Consider the following 23,593-nt stretch of genomic DNA (forward strand, 5'->3'; position numbering starts at 1 on the left):
CTACATTGATCATCTAGTCCAACTGCCTGACCACGTCAGGGCTGACCAGAAGTTAAAGGATGTTGTTAAGGGTGTTGTCCAAATGCCTCTTCAACACTGACAGACCAACCCAAGTAAAATAAAGCACTGTTTAGAAACCTATTAGCATTTATTAAAAATGTTTGTATATGAGACATCTTTATATAAGGAAATTTATTTATGAACTGTAGTCCTAATTTAAGTGCATTCACGACTTCTAGTGAACATAGGATCAATGAATGTATTGCCATATGGTTCTGCTGAACTTTACCATAAATCAGTATTTCTGTAAAAGCCTTAGGAATGGAAATGCTAATAAACTTTTGAACCATGATTAATGCGACATTTTAGTCCAGTGAGAAACCTAATTTATGGAGAAGGTAGGCACCATCCACTTAAATACCAATTAATAACAATGTAAGTATAGCTGAGCTAAGAAGATTTTGAAAATGTTAAAATGTTAAGTCGTGTCTAATTAACACCTTTTGAGGACAAATGAGAAATTTACCTCCTTTGATTCCCAGGAGTTTCCAGAAAAGGAAAGTAATTTCTTGAAATCTTAGCCTTTTCTCTGTGAAAAGTTTCCCTTTTCCCTGTGTAAATTAAGTGACAAAATAAAGTGATACATCCAATCAGGTGTTTCCTAACCCCAGAAAGAAAATTAAGCTGAAGTGTTGCTGTGACATTGTGACATTATTTCTCATGTTTTTGTCTGAACAATTGCTAGTAAAATCTATTCAAAATTTGGGCTGCCTGTGCCTTTTGAGTGTTGTTGCTTGTTGCACTTGTGAAGACAATCAATAGAGAGGACTCTTTGAATTACAGGGGCTCTGCTCATACAGATGTCCACCACCTACAGAGAAAATAGACACTGACATGTGTTTAGACAAGAAGCACAAAATACAAATATTAGAGAAAGCAGAAGATGACAGTATAGGATGTAGGTACTACAGGGTCTGAGGTCCTTCTGTTTTCAAAACAGTATATTGATATTCCTTATTATTGCTATCATATGCTGTTTGCTTCTAATAGGTGTTATGATAGACTGACTCCTCTGGAAGAATTAAAATGGGTATAAATGTGCAGTGTAATGGATTATATTCAGTATAAGGCACTACCTGGGAAGAAAATACTGAAAGGTTTGTGATATGGTAATCGTATTGTAGTTTTTGGTATTGCAGGCTATTGTTCCTTGTCATGAACAAGTGAACTAATGCTAATAGTATGTCTGTCTTTACCGCGAAACTCATCTCTGAAAAATGAAATACAAGCTATAATTTTATTACTGATTGAGGTCTTTTTAAAACAAAATTCTAGCACAGTCCGTCTAGCGTTGGCTGGCTGCATTGTGTAAAGTGTATGTACAAACAGTAAGACAACTTGTAATGGTTTGTGAAGTTTTATATGAAATAGAGAAGAGACCAAGTCAGTTTGTTGCTTACAACATGTTTTTATGCTTGTATTGTAAATTATGTTATAAATTGAAGAATTATGGCCTATGGTGGAACTCACTGTGGAATAATAGAATAGCACAGGAAAATACTATGTACACAAGATGAAATCTATTTCAGATAGATGAAGTCAGTAGATATGTGTAATATCACTGATTAAAGAATAACTTTCATGAATACAATCTGGCCTCCTAATGAATAGTTTGATGACATTAAAAATTAGGTGTTAATTACTTCATCAAGCAAGTTATTCAAGTAGTTATAAGAGAAACCGTTTTGGCTTACTGTTTTGATTTATGTTTAACCTATTAGGTTTTTATGAGCAAATAATTTTGAATATGGATTTTGGTCATGAAAATATGCTGTAATAAGCACAGCCATATTTTAATATTTTTAAAAGTACTGCATTCCTAGATGTGCAAGTTTTCACAGTTCCATATTTTATCTCAACCTTTCTATGTAGATCACACATTTTAATGATTCAAAGCATTGCAAATACTGTTCTCTGAGTAGCACATGAATTAATGGATTATGTGACTTAGCCATATCAATATTTTTGTAGGAATAGCTTATGAAGCATGTTAGCAGATGTCTACTAAATTGTGTTACAGACATATCTTAAAAAGACCTAATGTTTTAGAAATTAAAAATTGTGGTCTCTTTGAAAGTCATTGGAAAAAAATTAAAAAGATTAATGGTAAATATTGCAGACTTTGTAGACGTCAAAAAAGCTGTGAAGTGTGTGAAATAAAAATGGCTATTTAATAGAATGGTGAATAAGGTTCTTTTAGCATTACCACATACATATTATTTTTTTGTCTCAGACCTAATTAAAGTACAGCTCTACTTCAGGGGTGACTGAAGGTAAGAATAAAGGCCAGGAGACCACTTGACTTTGACTTGTTGGAAAATCAAAACATGGTATGTGGGGAAAGGCTGCATGTTGGCACAAATTTTACATAAGATATAATGACTAGAGTAGTGTGAATTTTAGGAATAGGAATGTTTTAATTTAATGAAATCAAACTTCTATTTTTCATTATTTTTGACCATAAAGCATGAACAATAGCCATCACTGTCATGGACTTAAAAGTCTCCCACTCTTAATGTGATGTCCAGTCTCATAATTCATTCAGTTCAGTGAATAAATCAGGGATGTCTCAAGAGATTACTTTATTTTATTTTTTTCTCTCATGTAAGATGGAAATGCATTAACTTAGACCGTCTTCAAGGTGTAACATTTTCCCCAGCTATACTTAAGTATGTCTGCTTAGCAGATACAGACTGAATCACAGTATCTTGAAACACAAAGCTCCACTGGTACTGGGGTGGCTGAACAATACAGTGCAGTATCTCTAATTTAGCAGAAGTCAGGGATGTCTCTCATGTTGGTACAGTGAACACTGATAGGTTTGTTATTAACTAGCCTCTCACAGAATACATTTACTTATTTGGCAACCACTGTTTAATGCTCTAAATAATATTTTATTAGGTAGCAAATACTCTGTTACTTGGAGTTTATTAGGAAATATATAATAAGGTGATTGCCGGAATACCTGGAGTATGAAGATTTGCAGTCGTAGGAAAAGTCTAGGTAGTGACTAACCCCTGATGCTTTGGGATTGTAAAATTGGAACTTCCACATTTAGCTTGAAATTATCTTTATTTCACTGCCTGCTACTGGTGATTTATATTTCTATAAAGAATCTAAAAGTTTAACATGTATACAACTATAATATACTACTTCAGTTTTGTGAGTGAAATTACAGCCTTTTAAGAAATATATGCAATTTTGCTCACCACAGTACCACACTGCATACCAGTGTATAAAATGTAATAAATTCAGTGCAATGGTAAAACTTACTGAATTCAATTTGACACTGGTGTTTTCATGATCTCTTCAGTTCAGAATTCCACTTTCTTCAATTGATTCTAGGTTTGTTTGCATGAACTTTATTTCCCAGAGTGTAAATAGAGTTCAGAGACTCTGGTTACAATTTCTTTCATGTCTCAGGCTCCTTGGTCAGAAAGAGCTTTGTTATAATCAGCTGCATCAAGGAAGCATTAAGTCAGTGTAAATGAAAGCAGATCAATCTCCTTCACTGTATCTTGAATAAGATTTAAACTGGTCTTCCAATTACATGCAGTTTATGTCTGCTGCATAACTTATTGATTGGCATGCTTCTGAGAACACCATGAATTAACTAATGTTTGTGTCTGTTGAAATAGTTCAGCTTGTAACCTGACTGACAAGACTCATGGTCCCTCAGAATAATAGCTCACGTTTACATGCCCACTTTATGTCACTTACAAACATGACTGTACATGCTTGACATAGGACAGTTTCCAAAATGATCTTCTCATTGAAAAAAGGAGGTGTGGTTGAATTAAAAAGCTAGCTCTCAAGCCGAAGATGTGATATGACATGAGCATCAGACTTCTGAGAGAAGACAGGGGAGCCTAACTTGTCGCGCAAGGACTTTGCATTTCTTTTAATCAGTGTGATGCAAAAAATACCTTCTTCTTCCTAATAAATTGTCTTCTGAAGGTTATCTTACATTGGTATGAACAAGGTAAGGATACCTTACGTTAAAGGTGTCTTATCTTTGTTGGAAGTTTTTACTTTCAGCCTTTGTGTTAGGAGATGTAATAAGGAGATAAGGAAATATTTCTCGTAAATTGCTGGTATTAGACACAATTGCGCTTGTGGCATTCTGTATAATAAAATAACCAGAGAGGAAGATATGCCAAAATCTGAGAAACTTTCAGGAAAATGTGTCCATGATATGAAAGAGTTAACATCAACTACATTAAAAGAACGAAGTAACAGATGTCTCATGCGAAATTTCAGCCTCTAGGGAATTGGAAATAAATGGATATTGTTTCTCTCCATGGACACTGCGAGGGTACGTGAAGTTATTTTCATTATACTACATCCTCGTTGCGGCTTCTAATCACAGTCATGATGGTATTAGAAAACCTACGATGAAATCATGTTGCGAAAAGGAGGCATGGTTTATCCTCTTCTTCAGTTAGAGAGTAACACTGTAAAATAAGAAGGTGGGAGAGTTCTCTCTCCTGTCTGTTAAAAAAAGCCTATTTGACACTTATTTTAGTATCATCATCTGAAAATTAGAAATTTTTTTATATAGCTCAAGTAGTGCACTGAGTTTAATAGAAATGTCTTTCACTGTGCAGTTGTGACACATGTCAGCTAACAAAGGAGATTATTGAAAGTCAGAAGTAATGGCCCTTGACATTTCCCCCATTGTTAAATCAATTACATTCCCAGCAAAACATTTGTACCAACTGAAGTAGTTGTGAGTGGATTTGTCAGACTTTATTTCAGCAGCACTGAGCACTACTCATTGACTTCAGTATTCCTGCAAGGGGCTGAAGTGAATGGTTGCACCATTAGCTTTCAGCACTCCCCATGAATGCATGCAGGAACTGAAACAACGCTTAATCTTCTACCAACGCAGCCGCAGATAGATGGGAGCCATTTCCTTTGCTTCTGCCTGGTACTAAGGGCCAGATGACGGAGTTAACTGAAATCAGTGGCTTTCAGTTTGTCAGGTGTTCCCAGGCAGCATTTGCCCTGTGCAGAGAGCACATTTTCCTCCTTTTCCTGATAGTAGTTGCTATTTGCTCATGAGAAGAGGATGGGGGACAGAGCGGGCTGACGCCTTACCTCAGCCATGTGTGCTTAACTCCGTTCATTCAGTTCTCTGCCAATATAAGGAACTTTCCACCTGTTGTGCAAGCACTGTGAGGTGGAGACAGGCTTTTTTGTAATGAAAACTCAGGTTGCCATGGTCTAAACTGGGGACTGCAACTGTTAGCAGTGGCAGTAGCTGACGTCCATTTGTGTAGTCTGCTGCTTTTTGTCTTTGCTTGCATGAAATAGACTTTTGGTCTTAAAATGCAAACACTTTTAGTAGCATTCATCACCACTAATTTGAGGGTCTGCAATTGTCTGTAATTAGTCATTTGTGTCTAAAGTAGGCTCTTCCAAAAGGTAATTTATCTGGCCTGTTTCTTTCTATTGGCAGAAAGGGAAACTTAAAGTGCCTAGGCTGACACCTAACCTTTAGGTATCTCACAGTCAGCAATTACTCTGACTCATTATTAAGACTTTTTGTCGATGGACACTACAGAAAGTAACCCGATAACGGTATGCCAGTTTATTCTTTAACATATCAATTAAGTCATTTATGCTTAAATGAGTTTCTTCCATAATCATCCTAATTCAGAAATTTGTCCTGGGTTATGGATTACAGAACTGTTGTTTACAGTACCTTATTACAAATACCTGTTTTGCCTTCTTTTCAGTATTTTTAATATTGAACATTCCACTTTCATCTACAAGAATGGAGAAATTATGAGTTTAATCCTCTGATGATTGATGGAAATATTAATTGAATTGCAGTGAAACACTGTCAGCTGGCTCACCAGCTTTTAGTATCTTTGTCAGGGGAGTTTCTGCTATGTTACAGACTGAAAACGGACGGTGGAAATTGGGAAACTACTATGCTCTGTGACTTCAGATACGCGGTATACCCACAGTGTGTAAATGCGTTAAGGATCAGGAAGCTGTGTTGTTTTCAAAGGTCAGGTAGTAAAACAGAATATGTGGCTCCTGTCCTCCCATGTCAGCATGCTCTGATGTGCTCGGAATGGCTGGTAGTGAAAGCTTAGTCTCAGGATGTGCAAGTCACAAACAGGAGTGAGAACCTTGACCTTGAGGGCAGGGATAACCAGTGGAATCAGTGGCAGGGATGAGAAAATGGTGAGATGCTTTCGCTAAACAGAGTGTAATTATGTGGAGGGAAAAAATAAAAAGAGAAAACTATTTACACGTGGTGGTAAAAAGCTCACAGAGCAAACATGAAGAAAGGCCCAATTAACTTCAGATTTGAGTTTCCCGTTTGACTCTACTTCTTGGGATTATAAAATGAAAATTATTTTACATATCTATAAAAATATAATTCTTTAATATGTATAATGCTGTTGGAAACCTAGATGTGCAGTTCAGGTCCCATGCTATTCTGTGTTGGCAAAAAGTATTTTATTTCAAATTGTCTTAAAATTTAACCTCAAAAATACTATAGTATTTTTGCATTGGCAGCTGTGATTGTCTTAAATATTATTTCATAGCAAACACCATTAATATCCATTATTTGAATAAGACATTCAGTCTACAGAAGTTGATTCTTCTGTCTCACCTTTTTCCTGTGTTTATCTGTTGCTGTTATGCTAAGCGCATATGTCCGTCACAAGGACATCTGTTCCCAGCCTCCTGGAATCATGCTGCTAGTGAAATGCTCCTATGCTGCTTCCAGTCACAGGAAATTAAAAAAAAATTAAAACTGATTATCATGAGGAAACAAATACGAAGTTGCCTGCAGCACGGTGCTGCCTGTGGGCCAGAGAAGGTTAGAGACCATGGCACTAGAATATACGCACCTGTTTCTATGGTTACTTGTGCCTGGTTTTGTTGGAGCATTTATTACAGGAAACTAATGACTCATATTACACAGTGGGGCTTTTTGCACCATTTTTGCATTAAAGTATTAGAAAATCAAAGGCATTTTAGTTGCTTAGTGGACTTTCATAGGCAGTATTTCTAAAAGAAAAATGATAATTTTTCTAACCAGTCAGTAGGTCATGGAAATTTTCAGCAAAAAATTATTTTTGGGCACGGACTGAAGTATGTGTCCATATAAGACTTAGTGACTTACCATGATGATCAAAATCTAACTCTAAAGATGCCAAGAGAAAAATACATGGCATACTGACTTTCATAATGAATTTATAAATTTCTCTTTCAATATACAGACCACTTAGATGAAGAAAACTTTTTGGTAATGTTATTTTTTTCCCTTTCTAATACCACTTTCAAGGATTACTTTACAGGTTTTCTTCATGAAAGTAGCTATGTTGAGAGATATTTTTAATGTATTGCTTCATGTCAGGGTAAAATGGCACATATAATGGGATAGCAGTGCAATCAACAAGTTGGATAACGTGTATTCAGATAGGAAGAGAAGGAACTTCATCCCTAACATGCCTCTTTGTGTTGAAACTTGCATTATTGGGGAAGTCTGCTATAATTAAACAACATTGTTATTTTATTTTATTTTATTTTATTTTATTTTATTTTATTTTATTTTATTTTATTTCTTTTATGCCCATGTTGTCTTCTCTCTTAGTTTGAGAAAATAAAACAAGACATCAAGATGAAAAATCCTACTGACATCCAAATCCCTGTGGAAAGGAATAAGAACATTTCTATGCAGCCATATTTTCATCAAAATGACAAAATTTGTGTGGGATTTTTAAGGCAGTAAGCTGAATGTAAAATTTAATTTCAGAGTATTGTGTTCTCCGTCACTAATATAAATACTGCTTTCTTACAGCTATACTAAGATTGTTGATTCAATAAACTTTTCCTGGTTTCTGTAGTGTAAAGTGGATTCCCCAGCTTTTAATAATGCTAATTGCCAAATGATAAAATCCTCTTTCTGAAAAGTGCCTCCTTCTTATCTATTCCAACTTTCATCATTGTGGCTTTTTTCTGTTGAAGGAGAGCTGTGACTGACAATCATAAATCTGAGTTTTGTCATGTTAGACGAAACTGTTTGCTTGTCAATCTCCCTGTTCAATCTCCAGGCAATATTTGATGCCTTGGGGTGAAAGATTTCACCTTGAAACATTTGGATCCAGATCTTCCCATTGCATCCCCTGTAAACACTGGAGCTGGGGGAGAGCAGATACTGCTGGATGAAGCACAGCAATGTTTAACACACATAGCCTCAAGGCTAAAGAGTACTTCCAATCATGAGCAGATGTCCATGCATGTGGAACTAGATGTAGAACTGGAGAACTGGAGTCTTCTCCAAGGAACTATCACCTTGAGGAGGTTGGCTTGGATTGCACACAACCAGAGAAAAGTTGGGGTTGGGAAGGACCCACGGAGGTGGTCTGGACCAACCTCTTACTCAAAGCAGGGCCTTAATTTGGTTATCCAGGGTCCTATCAAGCTGAGTCTCGAGTATTTTCAGCAAGGGAGATTCTAGCACTTCTCTGGGCAACGTGTCCCAGTGTTTAACTGTTCTCACAGTGAAGACTTTTTTTCCTGCACACTTTGTGGAAACAGTGAGTGCTCTTCCAGGTAGGGGAATCCTATTAATCCTCCTCCTGATTATCCATTTTTAGATTTGCTGAACCCTTAAACATCCAAGGGAGCCAAGTTAGCTAGTAAGGCATTACTTATGGCACTGAGTACAGATGGCTAATGAGCAGATGGAGGGGGAAATGAAATTGAGGCTTTCAGTAGTAACCCATAAAATCTCTCTGCAGGGCATGCTGGCACCCAACTGCAGCAGTAAAGCGGTATATCGAGAAAGCGGCAGTGTAATACACCCGCAAAGCTCCCTTCCCTACATGCCCTGTAGCCATACCTACTGTTGGGTATTCATAAGAAGGTATTGGCATCCGTCCTCTATTGACTGTGTAATAAGGCTGTGCCTGGCAGCTCTGGAGAGTGAACAATCTGAATTACTTGCCACTCAGCTGAACTGAGATGCTCTACAGTGATTTGGCTGCCACGGGAAGCGTGTTTAGGCATTCCTTTCCATTGTTTTGTGGACGTGGTCATTCCCTTTGATACTTTTTGTACTGGAGGGAGTGTTGTGTAATGTTTTCGTGTTTGTTTCTGGTTTGCTTTTAAATTTTCTTTAAGTTTTGGTTTAAAACACGATTTTTAAACTCCTCTCATTCCCCACCCTTTCCCCTTCTTTTACAACAAAACACTGTTGCAGGGGTTTTAGCAAGTAAAAATTGCAGCATGGGGCTGCACCCTGCTGGGTCCCAGGTTGGGTGCTGGAGCATATCCAGACAAGGGCAATGAAGCTGGTGAAGGGTCTGGAGCACAAGTCTGATGAGGAACAGCTGAGGGAACTGGGTTTATTTAGTCTGGAGAAAAGGAGGCTCAGTGGGGACCTTATTGCTCTCTACAGCTACCTGAGAGGAGGTTATAGTAAGGTGAGTGTTGGTCTCCCAAGTAAAAAGTGTTAGGACAAGAGGAAATGGCCTCAAGTTACACCGGGGGGGGGGGGGGGGGGGGAGGGGAGGGGAGAAGGAGGAGGATAGATTGGATAGTGGGAAAAACTTCTTCCCCAAAAGGGTTGTCAAGCATTGGAGCAGGCTGCCCAGGGAAATGGTGGAGTAACCATCCCTGGAGATATTTAAAAGGGCTTGTAAACATGGTGCCTGGGGACATGGTTTAGTGGTAGACTTGGCAATGAGAGGTTAACGTTGGACTTGATGACCTTAAAGGTCTTTTCCAACCTAAATGATTTTATGAAAATGGTCCTGGTTTGTTTGAAAGTCTTGATTCTTACTTCATGGCCGGGTTTGTTTCTTCCTTTAGGCTTTTTGGTGTGGGGGTTTTTTTTGTTTGTTTGTTTGTTCATTTTTTTTTCTCCTGTTGGAAACAGCAAATGGGATGGTGAATACTGTAAAAACCTCCTATTAAAATGTGGAACATGGAATACAAAGTTTGGTGAAGTTAATTACATAAATTAACAAAAATCTAGCGTGCCTTGAAAATACATTTGAGAATGTTCTTTAGTGAATGAAATAATAGCCTTTCATCTTCATTGATAATTCCTAAAATAAACAGAAAATCTCAACAAATTCACTTAAAATATATTTATTATTGCAAATGATGAAGTAGTGGTTTTGTAGAGATCATAACTTTTTTGTAATGGTAGGCTGGAACTGTGTGTTGTGTGTCCGTAGCATGCATGACATCACCCACTAATACAGAGGACCAAGAAGAGCTGTTTCATTTTTTTAATTTATAAATAGAGTTACTTTGTTTTCTGTGCTGTAACATCAAGTGATTTTTCGAATTTTTTTCTAGCATAAGTGCAAGATTACTGGAAATACTACATTGCAGGTTATGACCAAGATAAATTATGCACTAGATGACGTGTTACTTGGAAGCATCTGATGATGGAGCAGTTCAGTGCAATACATGAGTAGTTACAAATTGAACTTGTTTAACTCAGTGATGATAAAGTGAGATAACACCCACTGTAAGCATTTAGAGTTAAACTTCACACAGCAATTCTGTTGACTGTTACAAATCAATTGCTGTTATGTGAATATATTTAAAGTAACTTCCTTCACTGTGAATGAAGACACTTGATGAGAAAATAAGACATACAGAAATGAGATGCTGTATGTGGTGTGTCATCCCCCCCTTACTCTTCTTCTCTCCGAAATACTGACTTTAAAAAAAAAAGAAGTTGTTAGTTGTTTCAATTTGAAGTGATACTATCGCTTCAGGTAGTAGGGCTAACTTGGAGGTGACCACCCATTTTAAATTATGCCAGTTTTTCTTTCATTATTAACATAGTCTTAGATGATAAGCAATCCACAATTTCCTTAGTTTCCTGCATGGATCATCATTTTACAGTTACAGAAGTACTTTCAATTAAAAGATGGCTAGTATATGATGCTTGAGCCATGGCTTGAGTATATGGCTGTGAGTCATAAAAGATGGGTCAAACTTAAACAGGGGAGATATAGGCTAGATCTAAGAAAAAAGTTCTTCACTATGAGGGTAGTGAAGCACTAGCACAGATTGCCCAGGGAAGCTGTGGATGTCCCATCCCTGGCAGTGTTCAAGGCCAGGTTGGATGGGGCTTTCAGCAACCTGGTCTAGCGGAAGGTGTCCCTGCCCATGCAGGAGGGTTGGAACTAGATGATCTTAATGTCCTTTCCAACCAACCCATTCTAGGATTGGTTTTTAGTGTTTGTTTTGTGTCACACAGAGTAAAAGATGGACTAGTGTAGTCAGGTAGTGTGGTTGAGAGTTGTCTGTTGATCTGAGGTCCTGCTTCAACCAGTCCCCAAGGAAGCTGAGAAATTTCAGATCTCAAAAGGAGGAAGAAAGGGGCTAATGTTTCACACATGAGCACTTTTGAGAAATATTTTTGGTTTGGGAGAATGGAAGAGGAGAATTCAGAAGTCAGAGGCAGCTTTTCTTCTTGATTAGGCTGTATCTCTTCATTCTCTTTTCTGTGTAAGGAAAATGTTGACAGTATTTGACAGTTGAGGGCTGGGTTATCCACATCATTCTGCTACTGAACAGGCCCATAAACTGCAGGGTTTTAAGGAAATAGGGAAAGTTTAAAGTTGAGCCAGAAACATGTATGTGGGTGTGACTGGGTAGAAGATACATAGCCTGTCAGTGTGTATGTATATCTTTATCTGCATTTGCAGGGGGGAGAAAGAGGTTAGGCAATCCCTTGAGCTGTGATTTCATTTTCTGTCCCACCCCCACCTCTGTGCCCTGTGGTGTTTGTGTGGAATAAGGGAATGGGGGGGGGGGGGGAGGGTGGGCCTTGTTTTCCTAACTCAGCTGTGCCCTCTTCTAGCTTGCTCTGTTTGTGTTATAATAAGCATAGCGTAGGGGAAAAAAATTATACTCCCGAATTCTGATTCTCTCTATTCCCGCTGTTTCCTCCTGTGCATTTATGCTGCTCCAAAAATGCCAGTAAATGTCAGCTTCCACCCCTAAATGCTTATTTGTAGTGCTACGGAAAAGAGCCCACAGGGTGATCTGGAAAAGTTGCTGGAGTTGTTGATGTGCTTTATCTACCAAACCACATGCGGCATCCAGTGACCATGATAGAATAGCAAAGTAGCTGGTACTGAACTTGCAGATCTCTCCATGTTTGTACTATCTTTCAGCTATTCTGTTTGTCAGAGACTGTGAGGAAAAGTGAGGTTCTCCTAGTGACAGACCCAAGACTCCAGCACTCCTTTCCAGAGCAGATGATGATAAATTTAATTACTCAGGGCAAATGTCATATCACTACTTTTGTTCAGTTTTTTCACAGAGGCGTCTGGAAAGACTCAGGAGGGAAGAAGTCAGAGAACAGGTTATAGTCAGGGATGAGAGAGAAAAAGAGATTCCTGAAGGCAAGCAGGGAGGCAGAGTAGGCTTTCCACTTGCAGGGATATTTGCTGTTCATTCTGAGTGTTCCTGAGATGTTAAGAGATAAGCAGGGCAGAAATGACCTAAGAGGTGGCTGTGCTGTCATCCAGCTAAGATGCCTACCTTACTAATGAGATACTGAAATGGCCTAACAAAATTAGTAGACATAATCAATCTTCTAGCAGATTGCTTCATGCAATTCAGATGTTGATTTTGTAGAGTATTTTTTTTTCAGCAAGGTTGATAAGGGAATATACTTTTATTAAAAAATTTAGTCTGGCTTGTCTTCCATTCTAATGTAATTTAAACCGTAATGGCTCTCATGGAGTGACTACCTCAGGCATTATTACTTCTGCCCGTGGTTCCGTCTGTATTTTGTGTTGGATCACATTTCCAGTGAGTTAGGTCTTACAAAATTGGTTTTTTCTGTGAACTTGTGTAATGACTTTTAGGGGCACCTAATACTGGCAGTTGGTGTTTTATCTTTAATGTGCTGGTTACAACTGAGGAAATGTAGCTTTGGGAATCTCACTGCTGTTATTGGGGTATCAATATTGCATGTCAAAATGAAAATGAATAAATGAGCTAATACGTTGTACTCAGTTAATGTAATGGTACTAAAATTAGGCAAAACCTAGTGAAATAAGACAAATGTAGGGAGAAGGGAGGAGATTTAGTTTTTGGTCCTATTTTTGAGTAGACAAAGAAACATTAAGTGTTTATGCTGAACTTGAAGTATTCTTCCTTAGTTATGATAACATTGCCATAAAAATTAACTTCTTATAAGGCAGTGAATATTTTAATTACAGACTGTTATGTCAAGCTTGTCTGTTCTTCTGAGATGTCAAATTTCAAATTAATTCAGATTAGCATCTCTTAAAAGCAAGGCAGACTTTTGATCCATTCCACATGTGTGGTTTACCAAGAAAGTCATTTCCATGGTTGTGTACTAGCCTAACAGTGATGCTGACCTCCTGTAAATACTGACGAAAAACACAGAAGCATATTAGGAAAAGCTGTCTGTGGAGACTAGGAAAGGTATTGTAAAATAATGAATAGTTCTCTAATTAACAAACAAAAGATTGATCCATCTAACAGCTAAGCAGTATTGCTGCTTTGGACTTTAATAGCTGTTAGTTAGCTAGTCCACTGAGTTCAAGTAGTGCCCCTTAGGCTGCCTGGGAGAGGCATTAAGTGAGAGTGCAGAAGCGTTCCAAAGGCTGTTCCAAGCCTACAGTCATGGACCGTGTAAGTAGACTGGCACCCACTGCTCTGTCAGAAGCAAATGATTTCATTGTCTAGATAGACTGTAAGTCATGTTGCTGGAGAAGTTTTCAGGTCTTGCTGTGCACATTAAAGAATCCACTGTCTACTGTAGGCAGTAGGGAGTCAGCAACTTTAATGACGTTAAGAGGTTTGGATTAGTCTCAGCATGAGGTTTCTAGTCTGCAGCACTAATCTTTCATCTTTTTCAAATGTTTAGATCATGTTTCAAAGGCTTAAAAACCATAATGTAAATGGTCTGAGATAGTGCATTCACAAAAAAATGCTGAAACAAAACTCATCAGTAATTCTCAAATTTCAGCAGATGTGAGGAAAAAAAGGTGAGGGATTAACATATTGCAATTCTTTAGATATTTAGCTGGTTTAGGTAAGATGTCACCAGATATATTTAAATTTCACGTATCTGTATTCCTTTCCAAGTCTAAGAAAGGCTGCCATTGACCATGAGTCTGGAATTTCAGCCCAAGGCTTTTTCCAAATGTGAATGAAACTCACTGTTCATTGCTGTTAATATTGAGTGCTAGCCTGTGTTTAGTCAGAATTAGATTTTTCATGGAAGTAGCACTAGATGTCAATATCAAGGTTCATACCAAAAAATATATTCTGATTTTTGCATTAAGCAGGACAGCAAATAGCATCTCATATGCCAATACACAGTATAAATGCGTTAAAGATTCCCCACCATATCCACTGCCAGCCAAATAACAGACATGAAAAGGATTTGCTCTCTATGTGCAAAGCAGAAAGGGCCAGAGCCTCCCCTAAAATGAGTAGTTTTTACAGATGTAATTCAGGTGCCCTAAGTTTCTGTGAGTGATCCATTGGAAGCCTCCCTGACCAGGAGGATATAGCTGTGGAAGCTGGCCTGTTGTGACTATGAGAGAAGTGAGGTGGTGGAGCTGCTTGACTAGTGAGTGCACTGAAAAGGGTCACGACATCTTCCTTTGTAAGGAGAAAACAGCAGAGCTGCTTCAATCATGCCACACCTATTGTGGAGAGAAAAAGCAATTTCTAAAAAAAGATTTGGCTTTTAGCGAGTACTTGATGGGTTATTCAGAGAAGGGTGAATACAGGAATTCCTGCACAAGTTCATGCTCAGATCTGTACAGCACAACTCAGGGAACACTTTTTGCTTTAGACAAAGGGTGCTTGAGAGAAGAAAAGTAAGTTTCAAAGGCTTCTTCAGCAACAGAAAGCCCAATCACCATCTTTGTTCAGAGCCACAACTGAAGGACTCAAGTTGCATGTTGATAGAAATCTCATATGAGATTTGTTCACTAAGAGGGAATAGACGGAGATGAGAGAGGGGTAAGAGGTAGGGTGCTGGTAGCAGATCTCTTCAGATAAACAGTGTGTGTCTGCTTCAAGGTTACTGAACATAACCACTGAAACAGCTGTGTGTTCAGCCTTGAGAGTTACTGGTTAGCTCAGACTTTACTTAGGGAACTAAGTCTGCTTTCTTCAGGAAGGATGGGTTAAAAATATGATGTAAAAGTTCCTGCTTTGTTGTTTGTCTGATTTGCAGTCTTCCTCCTCTTAATTCTTGGATTGAGAACTTTAATATCCTTACGCGTTACAATATCCTCTGTCTGAAAATAATATTGAAGTTCTCTGTCCTTTATTTCTGACTTGAAAATCTCTTACTATATTTTCATTATATCCTTACTTTATCTGCTTCTGCCTGAAAGAATTTTTGCAACTGAAATAAGGCTTTTTTTTTTTTTTAAAAAAAAACCCACCATATTTTGTCTCTATTTACACAATATATCTTGCTGTCACCTACTGCAAGGAATGATAAATCAATTTTAGGATAGTGTATGTCATTGAAAATATTCGATTAAAACAAAACATCTTGTCTGTGCTTTTAGAATCAATGAAAATGCTGAGACATGTGAAAACAAGTACAGGTTGACTGAAATAACTGTCACTGAGATAAGAAACAATGTGTATCAAGCCAGGAATCGCATAGCAGGCCAAAGTCTCCTAATATTTTTAAGTTTCTTGAGATGCAACAATAATTTTTTCCCCAAAGTGGATGTCAAACACTGTAGTTTGTATCTCAGAGAATACTAAACAAAGAAAAGGAACCGGAGAATGTTTAAGGCAGGGGAGGATATGTTCAGCCTATTGCGAGAAAACCTAATTGAGAAAGGGGTGTTTATGTGCCCTGAGATATGCTACCATTTATTCACACAGAAGATGCGTTTATATGTCTCCAGCATATTCTAGTCCAGATACTAGGCTTTTGGAGTCTTTCAAAAATGGTATTTTATAAGTGATACGAAGGCGGCTTTTCCTTCTTCCAGGAACTTTTGTTTACGATATTCATAAATCCTGGCAGTAAAACAGCAACAATTAATCTCTTAGCTTTTCTCTCTCTTGTAGGGTGATAGCTCCTACGTAAAGGATCGTTGGTGTGTGTTTGACGGATTCATGGTCTTTTGTCTTTGGGTGTCACTGGTTTTACAGGTAATTATTCACTAGTCTTTTTCAATGAATAGTTCTTTAATTGTGAAAAATACATGGTGCAACCAAGTAATTACAAGTTGCAGAAGTATAGCTTCTGCACTACATGGGTCAAATTGTTTTAAAAAAACTGTGCTGAATTCAATGGTTCCATAACTGCGCATTGCAGTATGTCTACATTAGTGGTAAAATTTGTCTTGATTGATTTTTCTTACTGAGAAGTTAAACATTAATCGGAAGCTTGTTACCATAAACTCTCTGCATAGTCAAAAGGAGAGAGAAGGGTCTTCAGAGAGCCTTTTATCACTTAGCTCCATATGAAAGACCTTTCATTGAGTCTACTAGGATGCCATGGTGACTAGCTTAGGCAATTAAAGACAGAATGATTCCCATCTTAGATATTTGCCATGCTGTTGGCGTATTGATACAGTGAGCAGAGGGGTTTCGTGGAATATGGTCCACACCTAACAAAACCTTTTCCAAAAGTCAAGTTAAAGCACAATGGAAAAAATAATAATAAATACATTTGGAAATAATTTGATACATTTTCATAAAGAAGGGAACTCAGACATGTTGCAGAAACGTGTAGACTGTTAAGGTGGAAGTCAAATTGTGTCCTGCAAACCAATCAGTCTTTAGCCAGTTTTTTGGGTAGGAACAGATTGAAGACTCTGAGACTGGGCCTGCAATAGTGTAAGGATTGTAAAAGTTCTGTAGTGATTGCTGTTAGGCATAATTTACCACTTCTGATAAACTTAAGACACGTAATTTTCTACTTTATACACAGGGGAAACTTTGGTACATCATGTACACATGCAGAGTGACAGCTGATCATTACCGATAAGCACTTTCAGATATGCCAGGTTCCCCCTCCTTTTTCTTAGTACTTTGAACAAATGTTAAATTAAGTAGTTATTGTCAGAGAGTGAGAGACAGGGATTAAAAACAAGACATTTTTGCACAATCATTGAGCTAAATAGTCTTCATGGAGTGCTTAACCTGTCAGTGTATTAAGGAGATGGTTCCCTGTTCTGTGGCTTGGCTGAAATTTGTGTTTTAAGTGGAGTTTAGGAGAAGAACATGTACAGTTTTCTCACACACTTGGAATTAAATGGAAAATTTATAAGCATATTGCAACTCATAAGGTGATCTGTGTATATATGTACATGTACTTTTATATCATAGTAAAACCTTAGTGGTGTGCAACACAAAGTGATACTGATTTTCATATTTGGAAATGTAAATTATTCACTTTTATCAAAGTTGTGGGAAACTTGTGGGGTAGGTCTAGCACAGTATCAGGCAGCTGACACAACCTTCCACAGTCTTCTTGAGTTGTTTGAGGCAGAAGCATTATGAACATAGGCAGAGTATAGTTTTGAAGTTTCATTGGGATAACTTAGAAATGCATTAAAAGATTTATGAAGTCTTTTAAAAAAAACATGGTTAACATGAACCATAAAATAAACCAAGAGAAGTTTGAGAATGAAAATAAAAATTATGTATAGTGTTCATAGTTTTAAAAGTTCTGTAAATGAATACAGGAAAAAGCACAAGGTCATCCAGAAAAACTCGTAATTCTTTTGTTTGTAGGTGTTTGAAATTGCAGACATAGTTGACCAGATGTCGCCATGGGGCATGTTACGGATTCCACGACCACTCATTATGATTCGAGCATTCCGGATATATTTTCGTTTTGAGCTGCCAAGAACTAGGATAACAAATATCTTGAAGTAAGTAAGGCTCTTACCTGAATAACAACAGAGAAAATTTCAGTTCTAACTTAGAAGACTGACTGTGTAGCTTAGAAAAGGACCCTTCATGCTTAGTGGGTGTTTTCTTCCTGAATTTTAGTTCTGGCCAAAAAATTCTTGCTGTTTCCCTACTTAAGGAATCATCAAGTTTCCTAGAAAATGATCAAATATTTAAAGAAATCCTAAAGCTTGTTCCTAATAACTGTAGCCAGCAATTTTCAACCAACGGCGGTGAATTCTGTTCCATTAATATGGGCACTGAGTAATCAAGGTGAACAGTCCTAGTAGGGTAAATAAAGTACACGAACATGTGCCCTAACCATCAGAGTTATGAGTGTACATTTATTGGTATATGTACAGAGGTGCTTACATGCAAACAAATACACCTAAGTATGTTTCGTACAGCATGTAATAGCAAAAGCCATGTAATGGTAATATGAAAGTTTTTTGGTCTCTGTTTGGTATCAACTTAACTTCACCATCGCATTTTGTCTGTAGAAGTCGTTAGATGCTATTTTACAAAAGCTAGACTTTATGCATTTTTTTTTTTTTGTGGTGGTTTTTTTTTTTTAATTCCACCCTTTTAGTTTACAGCTGATTTAATTACTCTAATTTACGGGTTTAGAAAAAATCATGGCTCCCCTTTCTATCTCTGCACAGAGTTAGAGGTCAGGTTTAAGGACAAATTTTCTGCAGGATGAAGTATTACTTTCTCTGTGTGAGCATATTATATATTCTGGAGCTTGTCAGAGGAGGCTTCATGTTTCCTGTGCATTCAGTGTCATGTTTATCTTTTTGCCAGGCGTTCTGGAGAGCAAATCTGGAGTGTTTCAATTTTCCTTCTGTTCTTTCTCCTCCTGTATGGGATCCTGGGAGTGCAGATGTTTGGAACTTTTACATACCATTGTGTGACCGATGACACGCAGCCGGGGTGAGTTAGCCTGTGCAGGCGTGACATGGGGCTGTTCTTTCATTGCATATGTATAACTGTAGTCAATGGATTAAAATGGACTTAATAGATTAAAAGTAGCCTGCAAAATTGCCCTAGATAAACTGGAGAAACAAAAACATTAGGAATTACAAAAAGTACAAATTTTGACTGCAACAGAGAGTTTATGAATTGTGGCATTTGGCTGCAATCTGAGTTAAGGGGTGGGTGACTGTGTATATGTGTGTGTTGGGAGGGAGAAGGCAGGAGAGCAGATGAGGCTTTAAGAGGAGTATTGCCACTTGTGGCTGATTCAGGACACTGATGATTCATCAGCTTGCCTTGTATTCTCCTGTTTTTTCCCAGGAAGTCTGGGTGTGGCACCAGACCTAAAGCATAGGGCAGAACTACCCCTAGAATCTCATGCCCTTTCTGGATTAAGAGGTTGCTGGGACCTGGTGCTCAGATTTAAAGAGCCTTTATACCCAGTCTTTGGAAAATACTTGATTAATATTTTACACCAGTGATGAAGTATACATAGAATCATAGAACGGTTTGGGTTGGAAAGGACCTTAAGATCATCTAGTTCCAGCGCCCCTGCCATGGGCACAGGCACCTTCCACTAGACCAGGTTGTTCAAGGCCCTGTCTGACCTGGTCTTGAACACTGCCAGGGGTGGGGCATTCACCATTTCTTTGGGCAATCTGTGCCAATGCCTCACCACCCTCACAGTTCCTTATATCCAACCTAAATCTCCCCTATTTAAATCTGAACCTATTACCCCTTGTCCTATCACTACAGTCCCTGATGAAGAGTCCCTTTCTGGCATCCTTCAGGTACTGGAAGGCTGCTAGGAGGTCTCCATGCAGCCTTCTCCTCTCCAGGCTGAACAGCCCCAACTCTCTCAGCCTGTCTTCATACGGGAGGTGCTCCAGCCCTCTTACCCTCATGGCCCTCCTCTGGACTTGCTCCAACAGCTCCATGTCCTTTTTAAGTTGGGGGAACACCAGAACCATACATAGGACTCCAAGTGGGATCTCACAAGAGCAGAGTGTTACAGAGTAGAGGGATATATCAGATTTTTGATTCAGCATATATTTAAACACACAACTCCAAATACAGTATAGCCTTTTGTCACTGGGAGGGCTCATAACATCACAGATAAGTATACGCTTACATGTCATGTTGAATTGAGGGCTTGACTTCATGTTCAACCATAAACTATTGTGAGAGTCTTTTGCATCTATTTCTTCATTTTGTCCCTGTTTCTTTGGATAGGGAAGTTGTAGCCTCTGGAGTTGTAGCCTCTGCTTTAGTGACAATTGGATCCTTTTATTCCTGTATTGAATTTGTCAGAACGTAAAATAAATAGAGTAGACATTATAAGAAAGAGGAACACTGCTTAATCTGCTACTGTGCTGAATAAGAAGTCTGATTATTGCAAAACTGCGTTAAAGATTTTTCTAAACTGGGGCCTATTAGCTATCAAATATAAAATGAGGTTATTAAAAGTGGCAGATACAAAAATGGTACAAAATTATTTGAGAATATGCTAGATATTATATGGTATTTTGTTAAATCAAAAAAACTCCTGTCTTCTACTTTCTTATTTATTTAATCAATACCGTAGTAAATATGGGGCAGATCTTCACCTAGATTGGAAATGAGGTATTTCATTCTGACTTTTCCTCTTTTTAAGAGAAAATCTTTATAGCACAGATTTTTTTTTAGTTTCACTTAGATACAGGGGAAAAAAAAGCAACTCTGGAAAGATTGGGCAAGTTGAGTCAGTCAGTCAGTCTGTCTTAGGTGGTCCTGTTCCAGGCAAAGTTGGCTGTACTTGGCCTTAAATAACTTCAGAGTCTTTAATGAGCCACAACTGTAAGTACTTACTATTTCTGCAAACCAGATCCCAGGCTCCCAACTGAAGATTAGAAAAGGAAAATCATGCAATTAGTGGCCACCTGTAAGAACATTAATTGTAGGTGATTTGCCTGGTATTATGCAGAATTCCATGGCAAGTGGCAAGGGTAAAATCTTACTATTGAGGTCAAGACTTCATCAATTTCAGAAATTCTGGAAATCACTCTTTAAATCTGCTGCCTTCTGAATTATTATTATTATTATTGTACAGGAGGCAAGCGTCTTTCAAAAACAGCGTGTTAAAATCTTGCTAATCTTTTTTATTTGAAAGAATGTGGCAGCCTCAGCAGACACTCATTGCCTCTTTGACTGCTGCAAGTTCTTTTATCTTTCCATCCTTCTTGACACCCACACTGCCTGACCTCCTGTCTCTCCACCTCCTCAGTCATTTTCAAATGTTAACTCTGACAAACAGAAATACTGAAGTGAGATAACTGTGTTCTGAGTTTTTCATTCTATCCGTGAAATCAGCAAAATCTGACTTCCTTCCAAAGGCTGAAAAGTTTTGTGTATTTTTGTTGTTGCTGTTTGATGATAAATCTTTTTTCCCATCTTTCTTATAATCTTCTTTATTTCGCCAGACTTTTTTTTTTCTCCCCATGGGGAACACTGTCTTCTTTCTACACCATTTTCTCACTCAGTATTCCTTTATTTACATAGTTGTAAATATTACATATTTACAACTATGCTGTCACAGTTTTCCTCTGATGATTTCTCCAACCACTGTATCTTTTTTTTTTCTTCCAATAAATGGTATATTACATGGATTTCCTTAGTACAAAGCTTCTTTAGTTGCTTGAAAGACACACAGTGTGGTTGGAATGTAATGTATATATAATCCAGTTATCTGGATAAGTCCATACCTTATAAGCAGTTTCAAAGGTTGTTTTGTTATATCTGAGATTAATTTCAAAGAATTGAACAAATACTGTGAAAATAGTTTGTGTTCCTGAATCTACTGTAATTTACTCTTGGGCCCCTCCAGTATACATAAGGTACTGCCACAAGGACAGGAGAGAGAAATTACTTCCAAACCATTGCTCTGGCTGTTGAGATGTTTTATATATCCTCACCCACTAGCTACTGAATATTTTCTTTATTTTTATTACCATGACGTGTTTGACTACACAAAAATACTTTCTTACCACATGATTAGATTATATTTATTCCACAACAGTAAATTTTCCTTTTGTAATTCTCAGTCTGCACTGAAGCTAAGGGAAAGGAACCCTCACCGAAAGAAAGAAAGCTAATATGGCTAACTGCCATAAAATGTAGTACTGATTCTTCTCCCAAAGAAATTCTTTGAGGGCCTTTTTGTAATGCTTTCAGGAGGGTCTAGACTAAGTATTTCTGTAGACCTGTCTGCCTTGTTGCCACGGCAGTCAATTTTAAATCCTTCTTTGCAAGGTTTCTTGTTTAAAGTAGGAACTGCCCGGGAAAATAGATAAGAAAAATAATTACCGAGTAATAGAAAGATCTAAGAGGTGCTTGGTCATCTTTCCATCTGTCTATGGATAGGCCATGAAAATGTCAGAAAACAGCTTCAAAGACTTGGGAGCTGAAAGCTCACCACAATATCTAATAGAAGAAATAAATATGATTAAAAAGAACAAAAGGGATTCAAGATACTGTCTTACATCAGCAGTGGGGAAATAAGAATGAGTAATTGGATTTCTGAGAAAGGGAAGAAATCAAAGACCAAGCTTGAAAAATGAACGCAACAGGTCTTCTTTAACAGGGCACATTATTTTATTGATACTGGTTGAACAACCAGCACAGCTTTAATATTGCCTTTGGGATTTATTTACAATCTCTCTTAATGGTGATACGTTTCTAGCATAAACTCCTCAGGGAAAAGAGAAATGGAAGAAATCTTACTTTTCCAGGCCTGATGTTGTTTGGACCCCAGCCAAAATCAGAAAAAATACAGCATCAGTCTGAAAGAGATCCTGTCAAAAGGGTGGAAGAAAGTTCTGAGGTGATGACCTGTACTGGTGCCCAAAGGAAGCAGTCTTCAGGACTCTCCTGACTTTCAGAGGGCATGTGGTTGCTGAGCAGAAATCCTAATGTTACCTAAAATTGTTATACAGACAGTTATCCAGAGCAATTAGGCTGTTGATTCATTTCACACAGGCTTTCCAGTGTTTCTGTTTGTCCAGCTCCATCTTGAACAAGAAGGTGACCTTTTAATGAAGGTCTAGGATAGAGTGATGGGAACCCAATAGCCTCAGCTCTTGGTGGCTGAGTAATGACACATGCTCTATTGAGATTTGGATCCATTTGGGTTTACACATTTCTTTGTCCCAGTGCAGACATCAGAGTTTATTGAACTTCTGCTCAGCCTGTCAACCTTTATGGGATTTGTTTCCTCTGGCTAATAAGTCCTTTTGAGTAAGCTGGAGTGGATTTTATGGATTATTGTGAAATTGTCTGAATATAAATACAAGAATTTGAAGGATGTAACCACCACATCTCCTTTTTGCTGTAGGGAAAGTTTTATATTGATGCATAAGATTTTTACCTTCTAATCATTGTACAGAACTGAGGCCTGGTGACTACTGAACTCTCCACATGAAACCTGCAGGAGGCCAGGATGCCAGGAGTCAGGACATCTTTCAGTATATCATAAAATTGAGGGAAAGGCCAGGCATCACTAGAAAAACAGAATTGAAGAGTGACCTCCACTGAATCTGCCAAATGGCTGATCAGGTGCTGTTTGCTTTCATGAGTAAAAGAAAGCTGGAAAAGTTCT

The 23,593-nt window shown here is 38.0% G+C and overlaps 1 protein-coding gene across 3 annotated transcripts in view; it reads left to right on the plus strand.

Annotated features, from left to right (window-relative positions):
- The window catches only part of NALCN (sodium leak channel, non-selective), a 250,991-nt gene that overhangs the window by 12,497 nt on the left and 214,901 nt on the right, over window positions 1–23,593 (plus strand). For 2 of the 3 annotated variants that reach the window (XM_030476678.1, XM_030476677.1), the window contains exons 4-6: window positions 16,153–16,236; window positions 17,827–17,966; window positions 18,790–18,918. In XM_030476678.1, the coding sequence (XP_030332538.1) occupies window positions 16,153–16,236; window positions 17,827–17,966; window positions 18,790–18,918 (353 nt within the window). Of the gene's footprint in view, window positions 1–16,152; window positions 16,237–17,826; window positions 17,967–18,789; window positions 18,919–23,593 lie in introns of those variants that run through there. The other variant, XM_030476679.1, reaches the window with a different exon arrangement.

The sequence above is a fragment of the Strigops habroptila genome, chromosome 2 (assembly GCF_004027225.2).
Source record: "Strigops habroptila isolate Jane chromosome 2, bStrHab1.2.pri, whole genome shotgun sequence".
In the NCBI taxonomy this organism is placed as follows: domain Eukaryota; kingdom Metazoa; phylum Chordata; class Aves; order Psittaciformes; family Psittacidae; genus Strigops; species Strigops habroptila.